Raw genomic sequence first — 19,308 nt, forward strand, 5'->3', positions numbered from 1 at the left:
TGATGAATTCATTAATACATACTGACAAATGCACAACTAATGTATCAGTTATTATTTTCAGATAGTTATTAATCAAAATGATTTTTCATTAGCGGATGACTTACAGCCCACCCCGCCTCAGACCGGGGCATACAGCATCAACTGATAAACGCGTAACTCGTACTCGTATTCCTCCTACCCCGCCCATTCGGATACTCGGCCTTCTTCGGAAACTAGGAACGTTATGACGTCATCGGCGATACAAATCGGCGGCCATTTTGTCTGCGAGTACCGCAATTTTCTGAATTTTTCACCACCTTTGAACGACTGGATGAAAACAAGGCCGCGTTGAAACGTCGAAAGTACACACACATTAATTTTACTATTATATAATTGCTCAACAACGATACAATTTGAATATAGTTGGGCATAAAATGGAAGACAAGGCCCAATTGAAAGAACTTGACGCTTGGATCGAGCAGTTGAATGAATGCAAACAACTTCAAGAAAATCAGGTCAAACAACTTTGCGAAAAGGTACGTATATCTCCCAGGTTATTAGAATGTTTATATGCTTTGATTTGACAAGAACATAATACTTATTGTCGCTCCATATTTTAACTTGCACACGACATACGATAGGCTCTATTTCTTATTTTCACGTTGCCAACGAAATGACATGATGGATCATGAAGGTGACAACATGGCCGACAAGTCATGCGAACGACGCTCTGAAAACCGACCGCTTTCCGAGCTCCATGTTCCAATAAAATGTAAAAGTTTTCATTTTCAGTTCTCGTTTGTCAGTGAACACTCAATATCACGACTACTTCCATTCTTATAGTTGTTTTATGGGTTGCGACGTATATGTAAATTTGAATTTATCGCAAATTAGTTAATGCAAACGTAAACTACTAGTATGTTTTTATGAAACTCGCACGTGAACAATTTGACGGAACAGCAATTTGATTGTTTCATGTTTTTATTCACAAAAAAAATAATTCTAGTATTATTCATTAACACATTTCGAGCTCTCTGGATTTGGTTGTGTTATAGTGTATGTGTGATAATTCAGAGTAGGATATGGAAATCAAACATTGCACATGTACACGATAATTTCATTTTTTAGTTCATCTTGAGAGTAATTTTTAAAAAAAAAATATCTAAATTTACTGCTGACAAAGAACATTTTTTGATGTGCCTTACTGGCATAAGCATGAGGGTTTACATAGATCAATGTTATGAAACTCATTTTAGCTGACTCCTAGTTTTTGAAAACAAATTATGATGAAAATCATTCTGAATAAAGTATTTCATCTCTTTGTACAACTATCATTCTAGTGATATCATTTCGATAAGGTTTCTTGAGCAGCATGCTGAATGTTTCACCTAGGTTCCCTGTTAATCGCTCACTGGTTACACAAGATGTGGTGAAATACATGTACACCAAAATAATTTAGTTTTTGTTCATGATAGTTCCCCGATTCCCTCTTTGTTGTGTAGCAGTAAAAAAATTACGACTTTAAAAAAAATGAAACCTGGCTGAAAGCATTTCCTAACTTTGTCTGCATACAAATCCTTGATGACTGCTTATATAATAAATACATACATAACCCATTGCACATTCATTTATTACTGTACTTGCCATGTACATGTCATAATATAAATTATATATTAATTCATAAATCCTTGGAAAGGCTAGATATTTGACTCCTATCCTGCCGCTAGTCCCATGTACTTTAACATCAATTTCACCAGATAAGGGTAAAAACCAACTGGACAATGTCGCGAGCATTGATGACGCTGAAAGCATTAAAGATAGTGCCCATCAACAGTAGTTGTCTTGTCACACATGCTCTTGAATGAACATGACCATGTCACTCTTTCAAACATGGTACACTTTTATTTTAACCATTGAAAAACCTAAATTATTTGTCAGATATTCAGAATTTTTTGGCTTTTAAAAATTATTTTGGTTTCTTTTTGAATCGAAAATAGCGAAATTAAAACCCAGTGAAAAACAAACTATGGCTCAATGATTGATATCTGCAAAAAGCAAGCATTGCAACAAATTCCAACATCTTTCAGTTATGAATTGTCTCATCATCTTCAGAAATAAAAGGTCCAACATCAATGTATTTACGCAATTATTGCTTTATATTCGCCTTTTTAGCTCTGCTGTCATTGTAGATGACAGAGTGGAGCTGTTCATATAGGTGATTGTCTGTCGTCCGTCAAAATAATCATTTTCAACTTTTTCTTGAAAACTACTCTCTCAATTGCTTTCATACTAGGTATGTAGGTACCCTGGGTGGACCTGTATCAGATTTCATGCCGATATCATCAATTTGCTATTTTTAGGCAAATCATTTTTCGTAAAAAAATGATATTTTTGAATGCTTTGATATTTGAGGTGTACAATTTTTTTGTAAACAATTTGTTCTTGACTTGTAGAACAGCAGAGCTATTTTGACCATTAGGTCACTTGTACTGATAAAAAGTGAAAAAACTCGTTAACAGAAAGTATGGCCGACTCAAAACGTACACTGCTTGCTATATCATCAGTATCTATCTTGTAAAGCAACACTAGTCATTTTATTAGCAACCATTAGATCCTATATCAAATTTTGTGACTGCAGTACAGATGTAGGACCTCTAATGTTATATTTTGATCCATGATTCATAGCTAAAATTGAATCCTGATCAGTTGTCAGATACCCAAACATTACCATTGTAGTGATTCATCTCAGCCAATGCTGTAAAATGCATCTTTTAAGGTGTAGCTAATTTTACAACAATGTTCGTGTCCATAAATTCGTCCTGGACCGTTAAACGACAGTTAACATAAGAATTCAACAAATTTATTTTTTGTGTGTTATTATAATCACTACTGAGTAATAATCAACAATTGTGAAACGCAGCATGACCCGATTGCGCAACTGTGATCGTTTTCTACTACGCAATGCAGTTGTGTTCGTTTATATTTGAAAACTTCGTTCAGAATATACTTTCATTACCAATAAAATAAAAAAAAATGTATTTGAAAAATGACACTGGGTGACATTGTAATGAAATTTCAGGCGGTCTACTTTTTAGTTCAGCAAGAAAAAAATGTGTCAGATTTTAGATTAGCGCAATAGTTTCTTTTGTCTTGGGTGGCCCAACTGTCGGCGTTGAAAGTTGAAAAGGTGAATTTACAGCAGAATCCAGTAGTAAATAAACTAAATCAGCTAACTCTACTCTTTGGATGAAATAAGAAATTTTATTTTAGGCAATTGAGGCCAAATTATTTTGATGGTCATTCCACCAAACTTTAGATCTCTTATTCTTTCCTTTATTTAATGAATGGCTAGCATTTAGTTGTATAATACAGTGTTCTCCCCAGAAAAATGTCTCAGATTGGCGGCTAATTTGCATATAATTTACAAAATCATTAGCATATGTCTGGAGATAAAGAAAACAATAATGACAGGCTTGCATGGATGAAATTGTGTCTTTATTTTTTAACAAATTTATGTACAAGATTAAATAAATCTGCTCCTGTGTGCTTTCTATGTAATGTTGATTCTTCTGACTTTCATGGAAGCCCAGTGGTCTGCAGCTTTTGAGAACGCCGTGATTTTCTTTGCTTTCCACTTCTAATGACATGGCCTTCTTGTGCATCTCCGAGTGTGCGTGTTTAATGATAGCATATTTCGTAATATTTATACATGGCATAGAATTTCATACCAAAAAACTATTTCTGGATGATTTTAAGTTGAATTTTACACATATGTGACACAGCATTCCTAAAAGATAAAAAATAAGGGCGAATCAATACTTGTATTTAAAAAATATCGTCATGATCAACACCAAAATAAACAAATTGTCACCATTTTGAAAAGTCACTAAACTTAAATCTAAAAAATTGCCACGATAAAATTTACCCAACTTTCAAAACACAATACTAGTTGTTTGATAAATCATAGCCAACAATTTTTGAACTTCCAGAAAGAAAGACGTTTTCAAAAAAATGTTTCGACGATCGGCAAAAAATGAAGCCATACTAGCCATAGTTGACTAAACTAGGTCAAATTACGCTTTCAAGTAAAACGCTATGAATAAATACTTTTTTTTACCTTTGCCGTCGGATGTTTCTCTTAGCCACGTATATTTTGTTGTCCCTTGTGCTTCAAATCAAGACTTTCTTTTCTTTGCACCTTTCGTCATCTTGGATATGTTTAGTACCACGGTCGACAGGTACCGGTGACCGCGTTGCTGGTGGGTTTATCGCTCGGAACCAGAGGCCCAGCAGGGCGTTCTACGCGGAACCACAGCGTAATATTTCTGCTGCTTGACATCGTTGCTGCTTCAAGCTGAATATGCTACTGAAAAAATGCTCGCAATTACCCCCATTAAATAGGGCGAAAGTGTTTATTGTCGAAGTACGAAGCTGTATTAGTCCATTGTCTTTGCCTAATCACTGACATGTTTCCATTCACACCTGATTTGGCTCACAGAACCGGACGCTGATGAATGTCTCAAAATCGGAAAAACCAATACCGTAAAAACTTGATTAATTCGCGATAGTAAAAATAATTATTTTTTCAAGTGCACAAATTAATAGCGTAAAAACGGAAATTATTGGTTTTTGGTACGCGAATTAAGAGTACTTTTAGATCGATTCAAAAAGGAGCCGTTTTCATAAATTTATTAGTGATTTGTTTTGTTTTCCAATGAGCATGATTACAGGACATTTTTTTAGTGCCTCTGAGACTCGTGGCTAGCGACATTCATGGCGTATAGTCGGGCATAGAACACACACTGCGTCAAGGACCACGCACCATGTTACACTTGAAATGAAACAGTGAACTGGCAAAGCTCACTGTACACAAACAAACAATGAACACATGGCTACAAAGTAGCCGTCTGGCTGCATTGCTTTTTTTTATTTTTCTAGGCATCGCCCCGGGCGATGTTATGGCAGATATTACGAAGCCCACCTTGTCTGGAAAAATAACCATACGTTGATAAAAATGATCTCAGAAAATGTTTAGAAAAATTAATGTTTCGCGTTGACCAAATATAATCATGCAAAGTATAAATTCAAAGTGTTTCAATACACCGGTGAGAGGTCGCATTTTACGTGAACAAGAACATGCACTATGAAGGAAAAGCAAGCCAAAGTCGAAACAGGGTGCATCATGGACATGACACAACACACGCTGCGACAACTGAGTGATCAGCGACATCATTTTGGGACGCAATTGAACTTCAAGTACTTCTTTGCGAAACTTGTTGCGCGGCGATGCTGACATCAAATGTGTGTTGACCGAAGTTTGACCTTGAGTCACGCACTGAACTGGCGCGTTACCTAAGCAACCTTTTTCTTTCGTGCCCCGCGCGTCAATCTAGTAATTGTTATTATATCCGAAGGTACTGTAATTACGCAACTTGTATGCAACTCTGCACTGGCTTTGAATATATCAACGTCGTTTATTTAGTGCACTGCTTTTCTAATTACACAAATTTGTTTAAAATATTGTACCGGCTCTGAATATTTCAACTTCGTAATGTATTGCCTTCATGATAATTAGTTTTTTTAACCATGCGTTTGAATTACGTGCGGCATTTGGCAATGACCTCTAGAGTTCATGCACTGATATTTAAATTCGGGCCATCCAGCTTGACGAATTATATTTAATGTGTCTCCAATACTTCTCAGCACATGAGAGTTTTTTCTAAGCTTTCTTTGATTTAAATAAGGGAACAGGAGCGCAGCGCCCTCATGCCATGGCCATGCGCCTCCTTACCCTGGGGAGCAGATCCTCTGGCAACCATAAAATTCTGATTGACCAGTGATCACATGTGGCCACAGTCCTCAACTACCAGTCTTCAACTGTCTTCAGCTGTGGCCTGTCTGATAGTAATTTTGGCCCAAACGAAGCCATAGAATGTTTCATTTTAACTTAGAATTATCAAAAACTCCACACCCTGGCAGGGAGAACCCTATCTCCCCCACTTGCAGTTTTTTCCTAGAAAAAATCTCTGATAATAGACTATGTTACTATTACTTATATTATGTTCCTTGTTATGCTAAATTAGTTCTATTGTTTATCCTAAATCAAACAGTTGGGAACCTCTACTCTATAATGCCCAAGGGAGAACCCTGAGAAATTTCTAGTGCGCTGGCGTAGTAGCCTATAGCAGCCACAGGCATTCAACCCTTGCAGCATTTCACAAATGCATTAGGATTATTAATTTAATCATAAAAAATAATGTGATGGAGAATATTATGCTGTCGGGAAAACTTCAGGGAAAGAGCCACCTACACACAGCTAGTATACTCCAATATACTTGTTTGTCATGTAAATATGGAGCATACAAATCACATCAATGTAGAACTGATCATCACAAATAACTTTACAACGGATTAGTTAAAAGCATTTGCAGTCTTTGTAGAATGACAATGATCCACAGCTATCTGAAAAATTAAGGATTATAAAACAGATTTAGAATTACCTTTGTGTATGCATGAGTCTGTTCTCTTTTATTAGCTCCGCTGTCGACTTTGTCGAGCGGAGCTTATCATATGAGTGATTGTCCGTCGTCGTCATCCGTGTCAATGTTTTACTTTTTCGACTTCTTCTTGAAAACTACAAGCCTGAATGCTTTGATACTTGGTGTATATGTACCTTGGGTAGACCTCTCTCAGATTTGTTCATTTCATGATGATATCTTCAATTCTCTAATTTTGGTGAATATTTTTGTCATTTTTAGTAAAAAGTGATATTTTCGACTTCTTGTTGAAAACCGCAAGTGCAATTGCTTTGATATTACATATATAGGTACTACATTTGGACCTCTCTCAGATTTGTTCATTTTGTAATGATATCTTTAACTCTCTAATTTTGGTGAATATTTTTGTCATTTTTGGTAAAAAGTGATATTTTCGACTTCTTGTTGAAAACCGCAAGTCCAATTGCTTTGATATTTACATATATAGGTACTACATGTCGACCTCTCTCAGATTTGTTCATTTTGTAATGATATCTTCAATTCTCTAATTTTGGTGAATATTTTTGTAATTTTTGGTAAAAAGTGATATTTTCGACCTCTTGTTGAAAACCGCAAGTCCAATTGCTTTGATATTACATGTATAGGTACTACATGTGGACCTCTCTCAGATTTGTTCATTTTGTAATGATATCTTTAATTCTCTAATTTTGGTGAATATTTTTGTAATTTTTGGTAAAAAGTGATATTTTCGACTTCTTGTTGAAAACCGCAAGTCCAATTGCTTTGATATTACATATATAGGTACTACATGTGGACCTCTCTCAGATTTGTTCATTTTGTAATGATATCTTTAATTCTCTAATTTCGGTGAATATTTTTGTAATTTTTGGTAAAAAGTGATATTTTCGACTTCTTGTTGAAAACCGCAAGTCCAATTGCTTTGATATTACATATATAGGTACTACATGTGGACCTCTCTCAGATTTGTTCATTTCATGATGATATCTTTAATTCTCTAATTTTGATGAATATTTTTGTAATTTTTGGTAAAAAGTGATATTTTCGACTTCTTGTTGAAAACCGCAAGTCCAATTGCTTTGATATATTATACATATAGGTACTACATGTGGACCTCTCTCAAATTTGTTCATTTTCTAATGATATCTTCTGTTCTTTAATTGCCATGTGCATTGCTAACAGCGGAGCTATTTCAGCCGACAGGCTGCTTGTTGTCAGTGTTCTGTCCAGTATTTTGACAAGCTGATTTGTATTATTAGCTTGTGTGTTTCTAGTACCTAATTACCCTGCATTTTACATTCCACAAACTGCATCTATATTAACAAAATTCATGATTCAACACTGACCAGAAAAAAAACACTATTCTGCTTGACCAGTACATTTTGGCGGTCCTAAAAATGTGTATGATGAAAAAGAAAATATTGTGGTTTGTGTGTGTAAATTCATTCATCTTTGTTCTGACCAACCTTTTACAATGAATGATACGTAATAGTCAAAATTACAATTAATTTGTGGTTAAAAGATTATTTATGATATTAATACCAAAAAAAAATAACTAAACATTTCTACTTTGGATAGTGGGCCAGCGTTAACTAATTTGCACTAACCTGAAACAAGCTTGCAGTTACTACCGGGGTACAATCTGGAAATATTAAATTATGCAGTCCAGAATAATTAATAAAATTTGCAATTGTTTTATTCTTGCAATTAAGCAGTAATTGTTCTATTTCTAGAAAAAAATTAAAATAAGGGTTACTTTATTTACTTATTTTGTAGGCTAAAGAAATTCTTAGCAAGGAATCCAATGTACAAGATGTGAGATGCCCTGTTACTGTTTGCGGTGATGTACACGGACAGTTTCATGATCTCATGGAACTCTTCAGAATAGGTGGTAAATCTCCAGACACAAACTACTTGTTCATGGGAGACTATGTGGATCGTGGTTATTACTCTGTAGAAACTGTTTCTTTGTTAGTAGCTCTTAAGGTAAGTTATTTTTGAGTTGATTTAAGTTAAATTATTAGTCCTCGTTCGGACAAAGTCCGAAAACGGAGACTTATAATTCGGTCTCCTTGCGACCGTCCGGAGTCATATCTCAGAATCCGTTGGACCGATTTCGTTCATTCTTTGCATGTGCCTAGTACTTTATGTGGGACATATGCACATGCAGTGGTTTAGCGATTTGATTCAAAATGGCCGACTGGCATCCATCTTGTTTTTTGAAAATGTTGTATTTTGGACATGCTTTGTCAGTTTTCATTCAAATTTAGTACATAGATCATACATGTTAGGATACATGTCCTGACCGTCCGTGAGTTCCTGAGTCTGTCTGTCCGTCCGTCCGTGTGTTCGTCTGTCCATGCGTCAGTCTGTCCAGAGTCATATTTCAGAATCCTATTAACCGATTCCCTTCATTCTTTGCATGTGCCTAGCACCTTATATGGGACATATGCACATGCAGTGGTTTAGCGATTTGATTCAAAATGGCCGACTGGCAGCCATCTTGTTTTTTGAAAATGTCGTATTTTGGTAGTGCTCTGTCAGTTTTCATTCATACATACATGTACTTTATACATGTTAAGATGCATGTCCATGACAATTTGTTTAAAAATCTGGTCAAAGCTGGCCGATTGACAGCCATCTGACTTTTTGGCCTTACTACTATATTTCCACAATTTATGTACCATTTTCATTCGTATTTGGCACATACATCATTCATATCAGTGTGTTTCATAATCAGATCTCAAAGATGGCAGAATTACGGCTGTTTTAATTTTTGGCCATATTACTACTACACAGAACACGTGCTTTGGATGAAAATAAACAATCTGTTGTATACGCCACTTGGAACTCAAGTTTCAAGAACACACTTGCGACAACCCCTCCGCTTTAATATGATGAGCACAAAGAGAACTTTCAAACATTTAACGGTGACTGTGTCATTTTCAATGACTTGTTTTTGATCCTCTTAGAAGCACAACAATTTGACATTGTTGTCTGCTATACAATTTAAAAACAAATTGACATTGTAGGATTCACTTAACAAGCAAGTAAGATGTATTTATTACAGATTTCATTCATGTCTATTCACAAATTTCAATCTAATAAAAACAACAGAACAATTGTAGCATCTATTCCCAAATCAAATTACGCCAATTTTGTCATAGTCCCTTTAAAGATGGTCGGTTGGCGGCCATTTGTATTCTTTGTTCCATATAAAAGGCATGACTGTTATGACCATTAAGAGTTTGAATTTCATGTAAACGATGAATTTTACAGGCATATGTCACGTAGGAACTATAATTACCACTGTCTGTCAATTTTCATTAGTCACTAAATGTGAATCACAATAAGAACTGTATTAAAACATGATTCAACTTTGAAAGGTGGTGTCCTGTATTTGTGAACATCTTGGTGCAATGATATATAGAGCCTTTGTTTAGAAATCATGTTTTCTCTCAATGTTAAACAATGTTGTTGAATTCTTGCCAGTTAGCTATTGGTATTGATAACATGCTTCTTTTCACTGATATCATTTAATTCTTCAAAATAGTATCAAATGTTTTATCTGGCATTAAATGCTAACAAAATTATGTTGAATTTTTTTACAGGTCCGTTTTAGGGAACGTATTACAATATTGCGAGGCAATCATGAAAGTCGACAAATCACACAAGTATATGGTTTTTATGATGAATGTCTACGAAAGTATGGTAATGCTAATGTATGGAAATATTTTACAGATTTGTTTGATTACCTTCCATTAACAGCTATAGTAGATGGACAGGTGAGTCTAATAAAGTTTATAATTTGTATATCATTCACCATACATCATTGAGTTATCAATCAATAAAATGAAAAGGTTGTCTTATAATATTTACTTGATTAGTCACATTTGTTATTGCGTACAAGTATTAATCACAAAATGACTGTTTTACTATACACCTGATTTCATGAGGTGAAACATCGTCCTAATTGTACGTCTGTGAATACTAATTTTGATTTTACACTAAATATGGGTACCATATAATACCTCATATAAGCGCCACCCTAGATTAGGCGCCAGTACAATAGAAAAGGTGATAATTTTCACACCAATTAGGCGCCAGTCAAAGTTGAATGTTTGTGTAAAACCGTGAATTCCCCATCTGGCCGACGTCCGCCTAACACTTGAGCTAATCTTTTTCCCCCACAACACATGCACAAAACTAACAATACACTGTACAATCTCTTGAATAGGTGTCAGAGAAGAGTAAAATGCCTTACTTTGGCTCTAAAATAGACGTTACGAAATGTTGAAAAATTACGGTCAATCAAAAAAAAACTGTTCACATGATAAAAAAAATACTCAGTATATTTAATGTAATATGCATTTATTTTCTTTAATTTTCTTGGTAACGAAAAGTATATTCTAAAAGAGGTTTTAAATAAAAACAAACACGAATGCACAGCTTAGTAGCAAATGATCACTGTACGGTAGCGCAATCCGGCCATGCTGCGGTTCACAAGTGACTAACTTACTTGTTTTCAAAGTGTTGAAATTGGTGATTATTATTCAGTGGTGATTATAGTAACGCACAAAAAATAAATCCGTTGAAATTTATTATATTGAAAATATCCGCCATATCTTTGAATGCACACGAGACTTGTTTATTAACCGGATAGGTCAAGTCGCTAATTAACCAATCAAAATGCTGGATGGTGCCCACGTGTCTGAATCACCATAGCTCATTTAATATGTTAATGACAGTTCAGCGACCTCATGGTAAACGCAACGCGGAAGAGATTTACCGATAATGTAATGCGATCTTTTGGCTTCGATTTCTATGGGAAAACGGCATGATTTTTTTTTTAAATCAAGAAATTATTTGTTTTGGAGAGATAAACTGAGCATTTGAAGAATAATTTAACATTGTTTACAGTGATAACAGCTCATTGTCGAAACGAAGCTTACCCATTCACGTTAGTCACGATAAAAATCATTCTCTTGAATAGGTGTCCAGAATTATTTAAATGTCCGAAAACAGAAGCCGAAATATTTTTAAAAAAAACGTGATTTCTTGATCTCATTTTATTTTAAAAACCAAACTGCCGTTTAACGGCCAAGGGCGAATTTACGGCAGAATATGGTACATTGTATAGACAGGATCCCTCTGATTGTAAGGTGACGTTACCGTAGTTCTGAGTGTGTGAAAAAATTACTGACCTCAATTAATTGAATCTGTGTTTCAATTGTGGGAAGCACAAAAGGGAGTCTTTGCAGTTACCCTGTCTGTATGTCTGTATGTATGTCACTTTTTACCTTGCCCGTACCATCAAACATGGAAGGGAAACGTATATTAAGGGGAAAATTTTGTTCGGCGTTGTCGTTGTTGTTGTTGTCGTTGTCGTCGTCGCTAATAATTGTTATTGTGTGCATAATAACTTTACTAATTCTATTCCAAACTTTATCAAACTTGGTCACTTTATTCATCAGTATAAAGTCTTCCCCGAGTTTGAACAACAGATGTCCTGTATGAAAATATCATGCAAAAATTGAGAAAATCTGATAAAATATTTTGACTGTTTCTACTTCACTGATCACTGGTGATGCACATCAAAGGTCACTGATCTCAGTGGAAATATGCATTGTTGTATGTGTTCAATGAAACAAATGTTTTATCTTGTAATAATATCCTTGGTAATGTATCCCTCACTGGGTTTCAAAACCAACTCATAGAGAGATTGCACAGTCTGATACACATTTGCAAACCTACCAATAAAATCTTTACAGAAAACAAGATGTCAGAAAATCAATATAAGCACTCCTATGAACTGGGTGCTTAACTTTGATCAAGATCTGAAGCTAATAGAAAATCTGTTTAGTTCAAAGTTATCAAATCAAAAACAATGCATAAAAAATACATTAAAAGCAAAACATTTCATCCACATTTTAAAAAGAAAATCATTCTAAAATATATGTATTCTGTATTTGACAAACAGTTCATTCGACAAATGAAAACTCATAGGAATATGTTTCAGCTATTAGAACAGAATGATAGAGTTTTTATAATACTAGTTTAAAAACACACTTCAAAGATTGCAGTGTTTGAAGATGTAGATTCTCAGGAGGCAACAGTACTGTTGACTTCTCCCTCCACTGGACACCAACTATTTAAGTTGATTTGCATACAAAGCAGAGCTTGCAACATGATAGCTATTCATAAAGGGTGTTTTTTTTACTTTTCATATAATACAGTAGTCACACAATGAGGCAGGCAGTTCATATTTGTCTCAGTGAATCATTAATTTTTGACAGACACCTGTACAAAATACTTGAACTAAAGCCAGCTAAATTTTTCTGTTATCTTGCATGTTTTATGAATCTATTCACATCTAAATGCAGCACTTTTTTTTTGCAATGAGACATTTGTTTCCATTCTAAAATATCTGAATTACTTTGAATAAAGCTGGAAATTATGTTCCTTAAAATAATTAAACAAATATGGCACCAACGTTTTTGTAAGATATTTACATCTTTTATATATAACAAAGGGCAAGGTCACCAGAGTTCAACTATGTTTTTGTTCCACTGTTATCTCAAGAACCACTAATCAAATTTTGGTGAAACTTGGTACATAGATGCTCTGGGATAATGCGCAGAGTTGATTAGGTTTTGGTAAAAAATTATGAATATTAATTACCTAATTTGCATGATAATTAGCTGATTTTTAGCTGTTCAAAGACTGTTCCACTGATATCTGAAGAACCACTCATTGGATTTTGATGAAATTTGGCACATGGATGCTCTGAACTAGTGCGCAGATTTGATTAGTTTTGGGTAAAAATCTATGAATATTAATTGCCTAATTTGCATGATAATGAACTGATTTTAAGCTGTTCTATGACTGTTCCACTGATTTTTGAAGAACCACTCATTGAATTTCAATGAAACTTGGCACATGGATGCTCTGAACTAATGCGCAAATTTGATTAGTTTTGGGTAAAAATCTGTTAATATTATTAATTACCTAATTTACATAATGATTAATCAATTTTCGGATTTTCCACTGATATCTCAAGTACTAATCATAACATTTCAATAAAACTTGGGACACTGCACATACCTGATAGTTTTTAGGATAATATCAGTACATATTAATTACCTAATTTGCATAATTAATTAATTTTCAGCTTTTGATATTTCGAGTAGAAATGATCACGTTTCAATGAAAGTTGGTACATAGTTACTTGAGGACTGTGCAGAGACCTAATTAGTTTTTGGGTAAATATTTGTGCATATTAATCACCTTATTAGCATAATTAGTTAATTTTCAGCTTTTCACCTGATATCTCAAGTACTAATCATCACATTTCAATGAGACTTGCGACATAGATATTCTAGGACTATGCAGAGACCTGATTAATTTTGGGATAAATAATTGTGCCTATTAATTACCTAATTTGCATAACTAGTTATTTTTTTGTTGTTCTATGATGTCTAAAAACCACTCATTGGATTTCAATGAAACTTTTAAAGAGTACCCATCACATTTCAATGAACCTAACACTATGCACCATATTAGTTTTTGGTAAATATTTATGCTTCTTAATCACCTAATTAACATAATTAATACTGATATCTCAAGTATTGATCATCACATTTGAATAAAACTTGGTATATAAATGCTCTAGGACAATAGACAGTCTGATTAATTTTGGGTTAAAATCTGTTCATATTAATTCTCTAATTAGTTTAATAATTAATATTTTTTTGGTTCTAATCACATTTCAATGAAACTTGGTACATTGTGCAGACCTTATTAGTTTTACACTTAAATCTGTTCATATTAGTTACCTTATTTGCATAATTAGTTTTCAGCTATTCCATCAATATCTCAAGTATAAGTAATTTTGAATTAATTTTTAATGTGTCTCTAAAACTCACAGCACACGGGAGGGGAGTTCTTTTCTAAGCTTTCTTTGATTAATATTTGTATTTGTATACTGCACTAATATTAACTGACATTTATTAATCTTGTAAGGTGCTACTAAATCTTGTTTCATCACTTCATTCCAATATGTCTGTTATATTTTCAGATTTTCTGTCTGCATGGTGGGTTATCACCTTCTATTGACACGTTAGATCATATTAGAGCACTAGATCGTATACAAGAAGTACCACATGAGGTAGGTTGAAGCTAAGTTTTATGCTGCTTTGTTTGTACATTGCACCCTCATTCAATGTCAGTGTTTCTAGCATCTATACTTTCTGCCCTTCCTGTAATGAAATGTAATGTAATGCAAGGTAGTTGAAACCACTCTGTTTAGATACCGTACTCGACCGCGTCGGCGCCCAGGGGCCTCAACTCAGAAAATCACTATTTTGTAGGGGTGGGCGCTTACCCGAGCACCCCCCCCCCCCCGAAAAAGAGTGCAAATGAAAATTTTGATTCATCAAGTGACAGATTACGTCTTTGAGGGAAAATCAAATTACTAAATTAGTTGCGTCGTCATTGATTTTCACAATGAAGAAACAGAAATGATCACAAAAAATACGCACATTTTATTACAATATTAATTACGTACCACCATATTTTACGGAATTAAAAACATTTGAGTCTGTTGGAACACAGTCGAAGTCAAAATTGTCATATTATTTCCACTGACGAAGTTGTTGGATCGTACGCAAACTCTTGATGAAAATCACTTTCCGCCATGATGCAATTGCAGATTTGACCTACAGCAGCGTCCTTTGACCTAATGGGTCAAGTTGGTTATTAACTAATCAGAATGCTGTGTTGTACTGACGCAATTCTTCGGAAATTCCCAAAGACTTTTCGGTAACGCAATGCGGAAGTGAATAATCGATGTCGAAGTACGGTCTGTTGGAATTGATTTCAGCGAATAAACGACATGGTTTTTCCAAAAAACTAGTAACTAGCTATTTTTGAGAGGTAAACTGAATATGGCATGAAATATTTATCGCATTTTACTTGTATTAACTGGTCATTGTCGAAGCGTAGTTTACGCAATACCGTGTTCTACGCATTCACAACATGTTCACAGCGATCGATATCCACGCTGTATCATATAAAAACGATTACCAAGATTCGTTACGCAAGACCAAGTTTTAAATTAGTTGCATTTTGAAGGGGTGGGCGCTTTGCTGAATGTGACCCCAAATATAAAAATTGCGCAAAAGTGGGGGGTGGGCGCTTGCCCGGGCATGGGCGCTAACGCGGTCGAGTACGGTACATACATTCTTTTGGGCTAAGTAACGCTTCAATTTTGGACTTATAATTCATCTGTATAAAATTCTAAATTGTCCTATTTTGGTATATCTTGCATGTCTCAAAATGTTGCCTGTAAATTTGCAGGGACCCTGTCATCAACTTTCGGATCTGCCTAGATTGATTTGCATGTTAGACTGCTTTAGTTATCATATTCAACTAGAGATTTTTATAAACCGAACAAATTGTGTTTACAATCTAAAAGTTGACTACATACAAGAAATTGAAAAAGATTTGCTATAATTTAATGTGTTTGTGCTTTGTATTGTAGGGGCCAATGTGTGACTTGTTGTGGTCTGATCCTGATGATAGAGGTGGTTGGGGTATATCACCTCGAGGTGCTGGCTATACCTTTGGACAAGATATATCCGAAACATTCAATCATAGTAACGGGCTTACACTTGTATCTAGAGCGCATCAATTAGTCATGGAGGTATGTATAAAAACAGTAACTTGTATTATCTTCTCCAAGCAACATTTATATATGGTTAATGATTAATTTTATACGCGACTCGATGGAGGTGGAATTATGGCATTATGAGGTGTCAATGGTTGCCAAGATATTGTTCAGAGAGCCACAAGACTTGTTTTTGTCTCTTAAATTAAGATTCCATTCTCTTCTGTCATCGCTGTCATTATCTATATCTTTGTAACCATGGATTTGAAATAGTGAGCACAATGACATAAGAGTAATACACTATTTTAGGGTGAGAAACAAGTCTCTGGGCAACTCACACTTGCACTGAGATCTGAGTAGCCATTTACCTCTATTTGTGGGTGCTTATCAGTCTCATGGAAGTTAAAGTCAGAAAACGGGGACTTGTGTGCTTGTGCACATGCACACCTGTATCTTTGACATACCTGGACAAAACTGATTCAAACTTCCCACATACATTATGCATTTTTGAATGTGCATTTGTTTCAAGATCCAATCATGTTCAAACTTCTCATATGCGTCATACCTTTTAGGGGTACATTTGCACCTGTATGCATTTTGTAATCGAATTCAATGATGAATTTGGTTCTATTTTTGATACATACATTGCACTTCAATTTGTTGTTAAGATTGGTTAAAAATGATTGTCTAGTAGCAATTTTATATTAAAGAGTGTTGTTCCAATGACTTATCTAACATGCCCTGACTTATCACATTTCAAACTATGCAAATACATCATGCATCATGTTACACTAGAAATCAAATTCATGACTTTCATTGAAATTCATGAAAATTTGTCAATTAAAAATGAAGCAATTAACTTTAGTACGAAGATTCATATTTCCATGATTACTAATTGCATTTATTTACAGGGTTATAACTGGTGTCATGATCGTAATGTAGTGACAATCTTTAGTGCACCTAACTATTGCTACAGATGTGGTAATCAGGCAGCTATTATGGAACTAGACGATGCTCTCAAATACTCATTGTAAGTTAGCAAATATTTCTTTAACTTTTTACTATTCAATTGTAATGTTCCTGACTCAACAGACTGACATTAAATCTAATTTCTGATCCAAAGTTACTGTTCTCTACTTAACATCCGCGCGTTCAATTATTTGAACATAACCATTCTGAACATGTGAGGGGAGAAGTCTCCTAAAAACTTAATTATTGCATGACAACATTTGACAATGGTGATATAGGGGTCAATATAGTATACAATGTATCTGTGATTAATCTTTTGTTTTTCTTCCATTTCAGCTTACAGTTTGATCCAGCTCCCAGACGAGGCGAACCACATGTCACTCGCAGAACGCCTGACTACTTCTTGTAAGAGATTCACTGTAAAGGAAAACAGAAAACAAATCATTAGCATTCACCACTGTCCGCTGTGTACATTAAAAGTTGGACTGGAAAATTATGGTGAATGAATTGAAATGGTCAAAATAATACATTTCTCTTTTATAGTTGTTTGATTTTTAGACAGGAACACAGACTTAGTAAACATAATGCATAGGGTTTTGTACATTATAGCAAAAGAGACTATACTATGATGAGGTTTGTTTCTATTCGAATGTTACAGAGCTTTGTATCTTGTTTACTTGGTTATGTTCTTTGTGACATTGTATAAATGTGTAAAACCCATGTGAATCCCCAAACTTAGTTTGTTTTGAAAAAAATGTAAAGAAAATGAAACTGAATATTATGTGGGATTTAACTGTATACTGATTTTCAGTGAATAGAATGGGTAATGATTGGCTTGTGTGGCCAAGAATACTTAATATTAATAAATAGATTCTCCTGAAATGAAGGGCTTTTTGCAGCTTCTCAAAATGATTGATAATATAAAAGCAACTTTTTATTTTCCAGTTTGATTTTGTTTTGAATTGATGTCTGGGATTGTGATAAAAACTAGTACTTTATGACAAGGGGTGGGACTTGCTTTCCTTTGTCCTTAGCTTTGTTCATCATTTGCTTCAAGCTTTTGATTATTTCCTTTAGAGAATATAACTGCAAGTATGGATTCTGAGCTTCAATTAGTTTATTTAAAGTGTTTTCTTAACGTTAACAATTGTGAATGACTTGTGTGTTTCTATCCTATCATGCCTATTGCAATATAATGTTTGGATACACTTTAGCATTTTACCAATTGTACGTTAGCATTGTCAACAGCACCATTTTACATTTATGTGGTCAGTTTTTGGTGCGTTGCAGTTATTCATTACCATCGAATTATTTTAAAAATTTGTTGTTGCATTTTTGTCTCACTTGTGGTCTCTTGGTATCTACATCAAACAATGTTTGTGGAAACTCTATTGTTACTGGGAATGGATTTTTAATAAAACCAATTCTTCCTTCATTGTTACCGTGCTTGGATTTAAACTTGCTGTGAATCGTTGTAAATGTATTTCAAACAAACCTAAAATGTGAATTTTCTGCTATGGCTTCTATTTACAGGTTTGAAATGCTACCTGCCAGTGAATTTATACTGTGTTTAGGTGACTGTGTGCTCTTTAAAAAATGAATGTCATCTTCACATTTAAGTGTGTATGCAATCCTTATTTTGTGTAATATTCACTGTCCATTACTAATTTGAATTATGAATTTTTAACAAATTTCAACTGCACATATATTCTCCCATTAATGTGATTGCAGCGTTTGTGTTCACAAAAACAATCAAGTTTGTAAGAAGAAATAACACAATGAGAATTGGATTGCTTGGCTCATTCTTTTCGTATAATATCAGCAATATTAATTAATTTGCTATTTGCATATCTGAAGTTTCATTGTTGTGCTTCAATATTGTACCAAGACACTGACCTGACCAAACCTATATAGGTCTGTCCTGTAACGCTGATTATCAAAAATTTGATTCAACCAATTACAATTTGAGAAAACATGGTTATATTCTGCTAATTTTGGATTAACACTAATTTTACTTTTGTGTGCTTCATAGTTACTATTTTGCACTGGTTGAAAAGTGTGTACCATTCTTTGTTTATATTGCTCATGGCTACCCTGTATTGTTTTAAATTCAGGATGCAGCTAATTGTAGCTGTTGGTATATTATCAAAATAATGCTCCATTATTAATCCAAATTGG

The 19,308-nt window shown here is 34.4% G+C and overlaps 1 protein-coding gene across 1 annotated transcript; it reads left to right on the top strand.

Moving 5' to 3' along the window:
* The first annotated feature begins 235 nt into the window (after window positions 1-235).
* Window positions 236-17,997, top strand: LOC100374420 (serine/threonine-protein phosphatase 2A catalytic subunit beta isoform). Its single transcript, XM_085493929.1, has 7 exons — window positions 236-515; window positions 8,271-8,480; window positions 10,106-10,279; window positions 14,572-14,661; window positions 16,036-16,197; window positions 17,073-17,191; window positions 17,467-17,997. Exons 1-7 carry the CDS (start codon window positions 414-416, stop codon window positions 17,537-17,539), a joined length of 930 nt encoding a protein of 309 aa, XP_085350055.1. The 5' UTR covers window positions 236-413; the 3' UTR covers window positions 17,540-17,997.
* The last annotated feature ends 1,311 nt before the right edge of the window (window positions 17,998-19,308 follow it).

The sequence above is a fragment of the Saccoglossus kowalevskii genome, chromosome 19 (genome assembly GCF_978046115.1).
Source record: "Saccoglossus kowalevskii chromosome 19, keSacKowa6.1, whole genome shotgun sequence".
NCBI classification, from domain to species: domain Eukaryota; kingdom Metazoa; phylum Hemichordata; class Enteropneusta; family Harrimaniidae; genus Saccoglossus; species Saccoglossus kowalevskii.

What these genes read in the sequence shown, in the direction of transcription:
- LOC100374420 (XM_085493929.1), top strand. Translation starts at nt 414, where the DNA reads ATGGAAGACAAGGCCCAATTGAAAGAACTTGACGCTTGGATCGAGCAG. An exon ending in CGCATCAATTAGTCATGGAG is followed by an intron (nt 16,198 to 17,072) that starts GTATGTATAAAA and finishes ATTTATTTACAG; the next exon opens with GGTTATAACTGGTGTCATGA. An exon ending in GATGCTCTCAAATACTCATT is followed by an intron (nt 17,192 to 17,466) that starts GTAAGTTAGCAA and finishes CTTCCATTTCAG; the next exon opens with CTTACAGTTTGATCCAGCTC.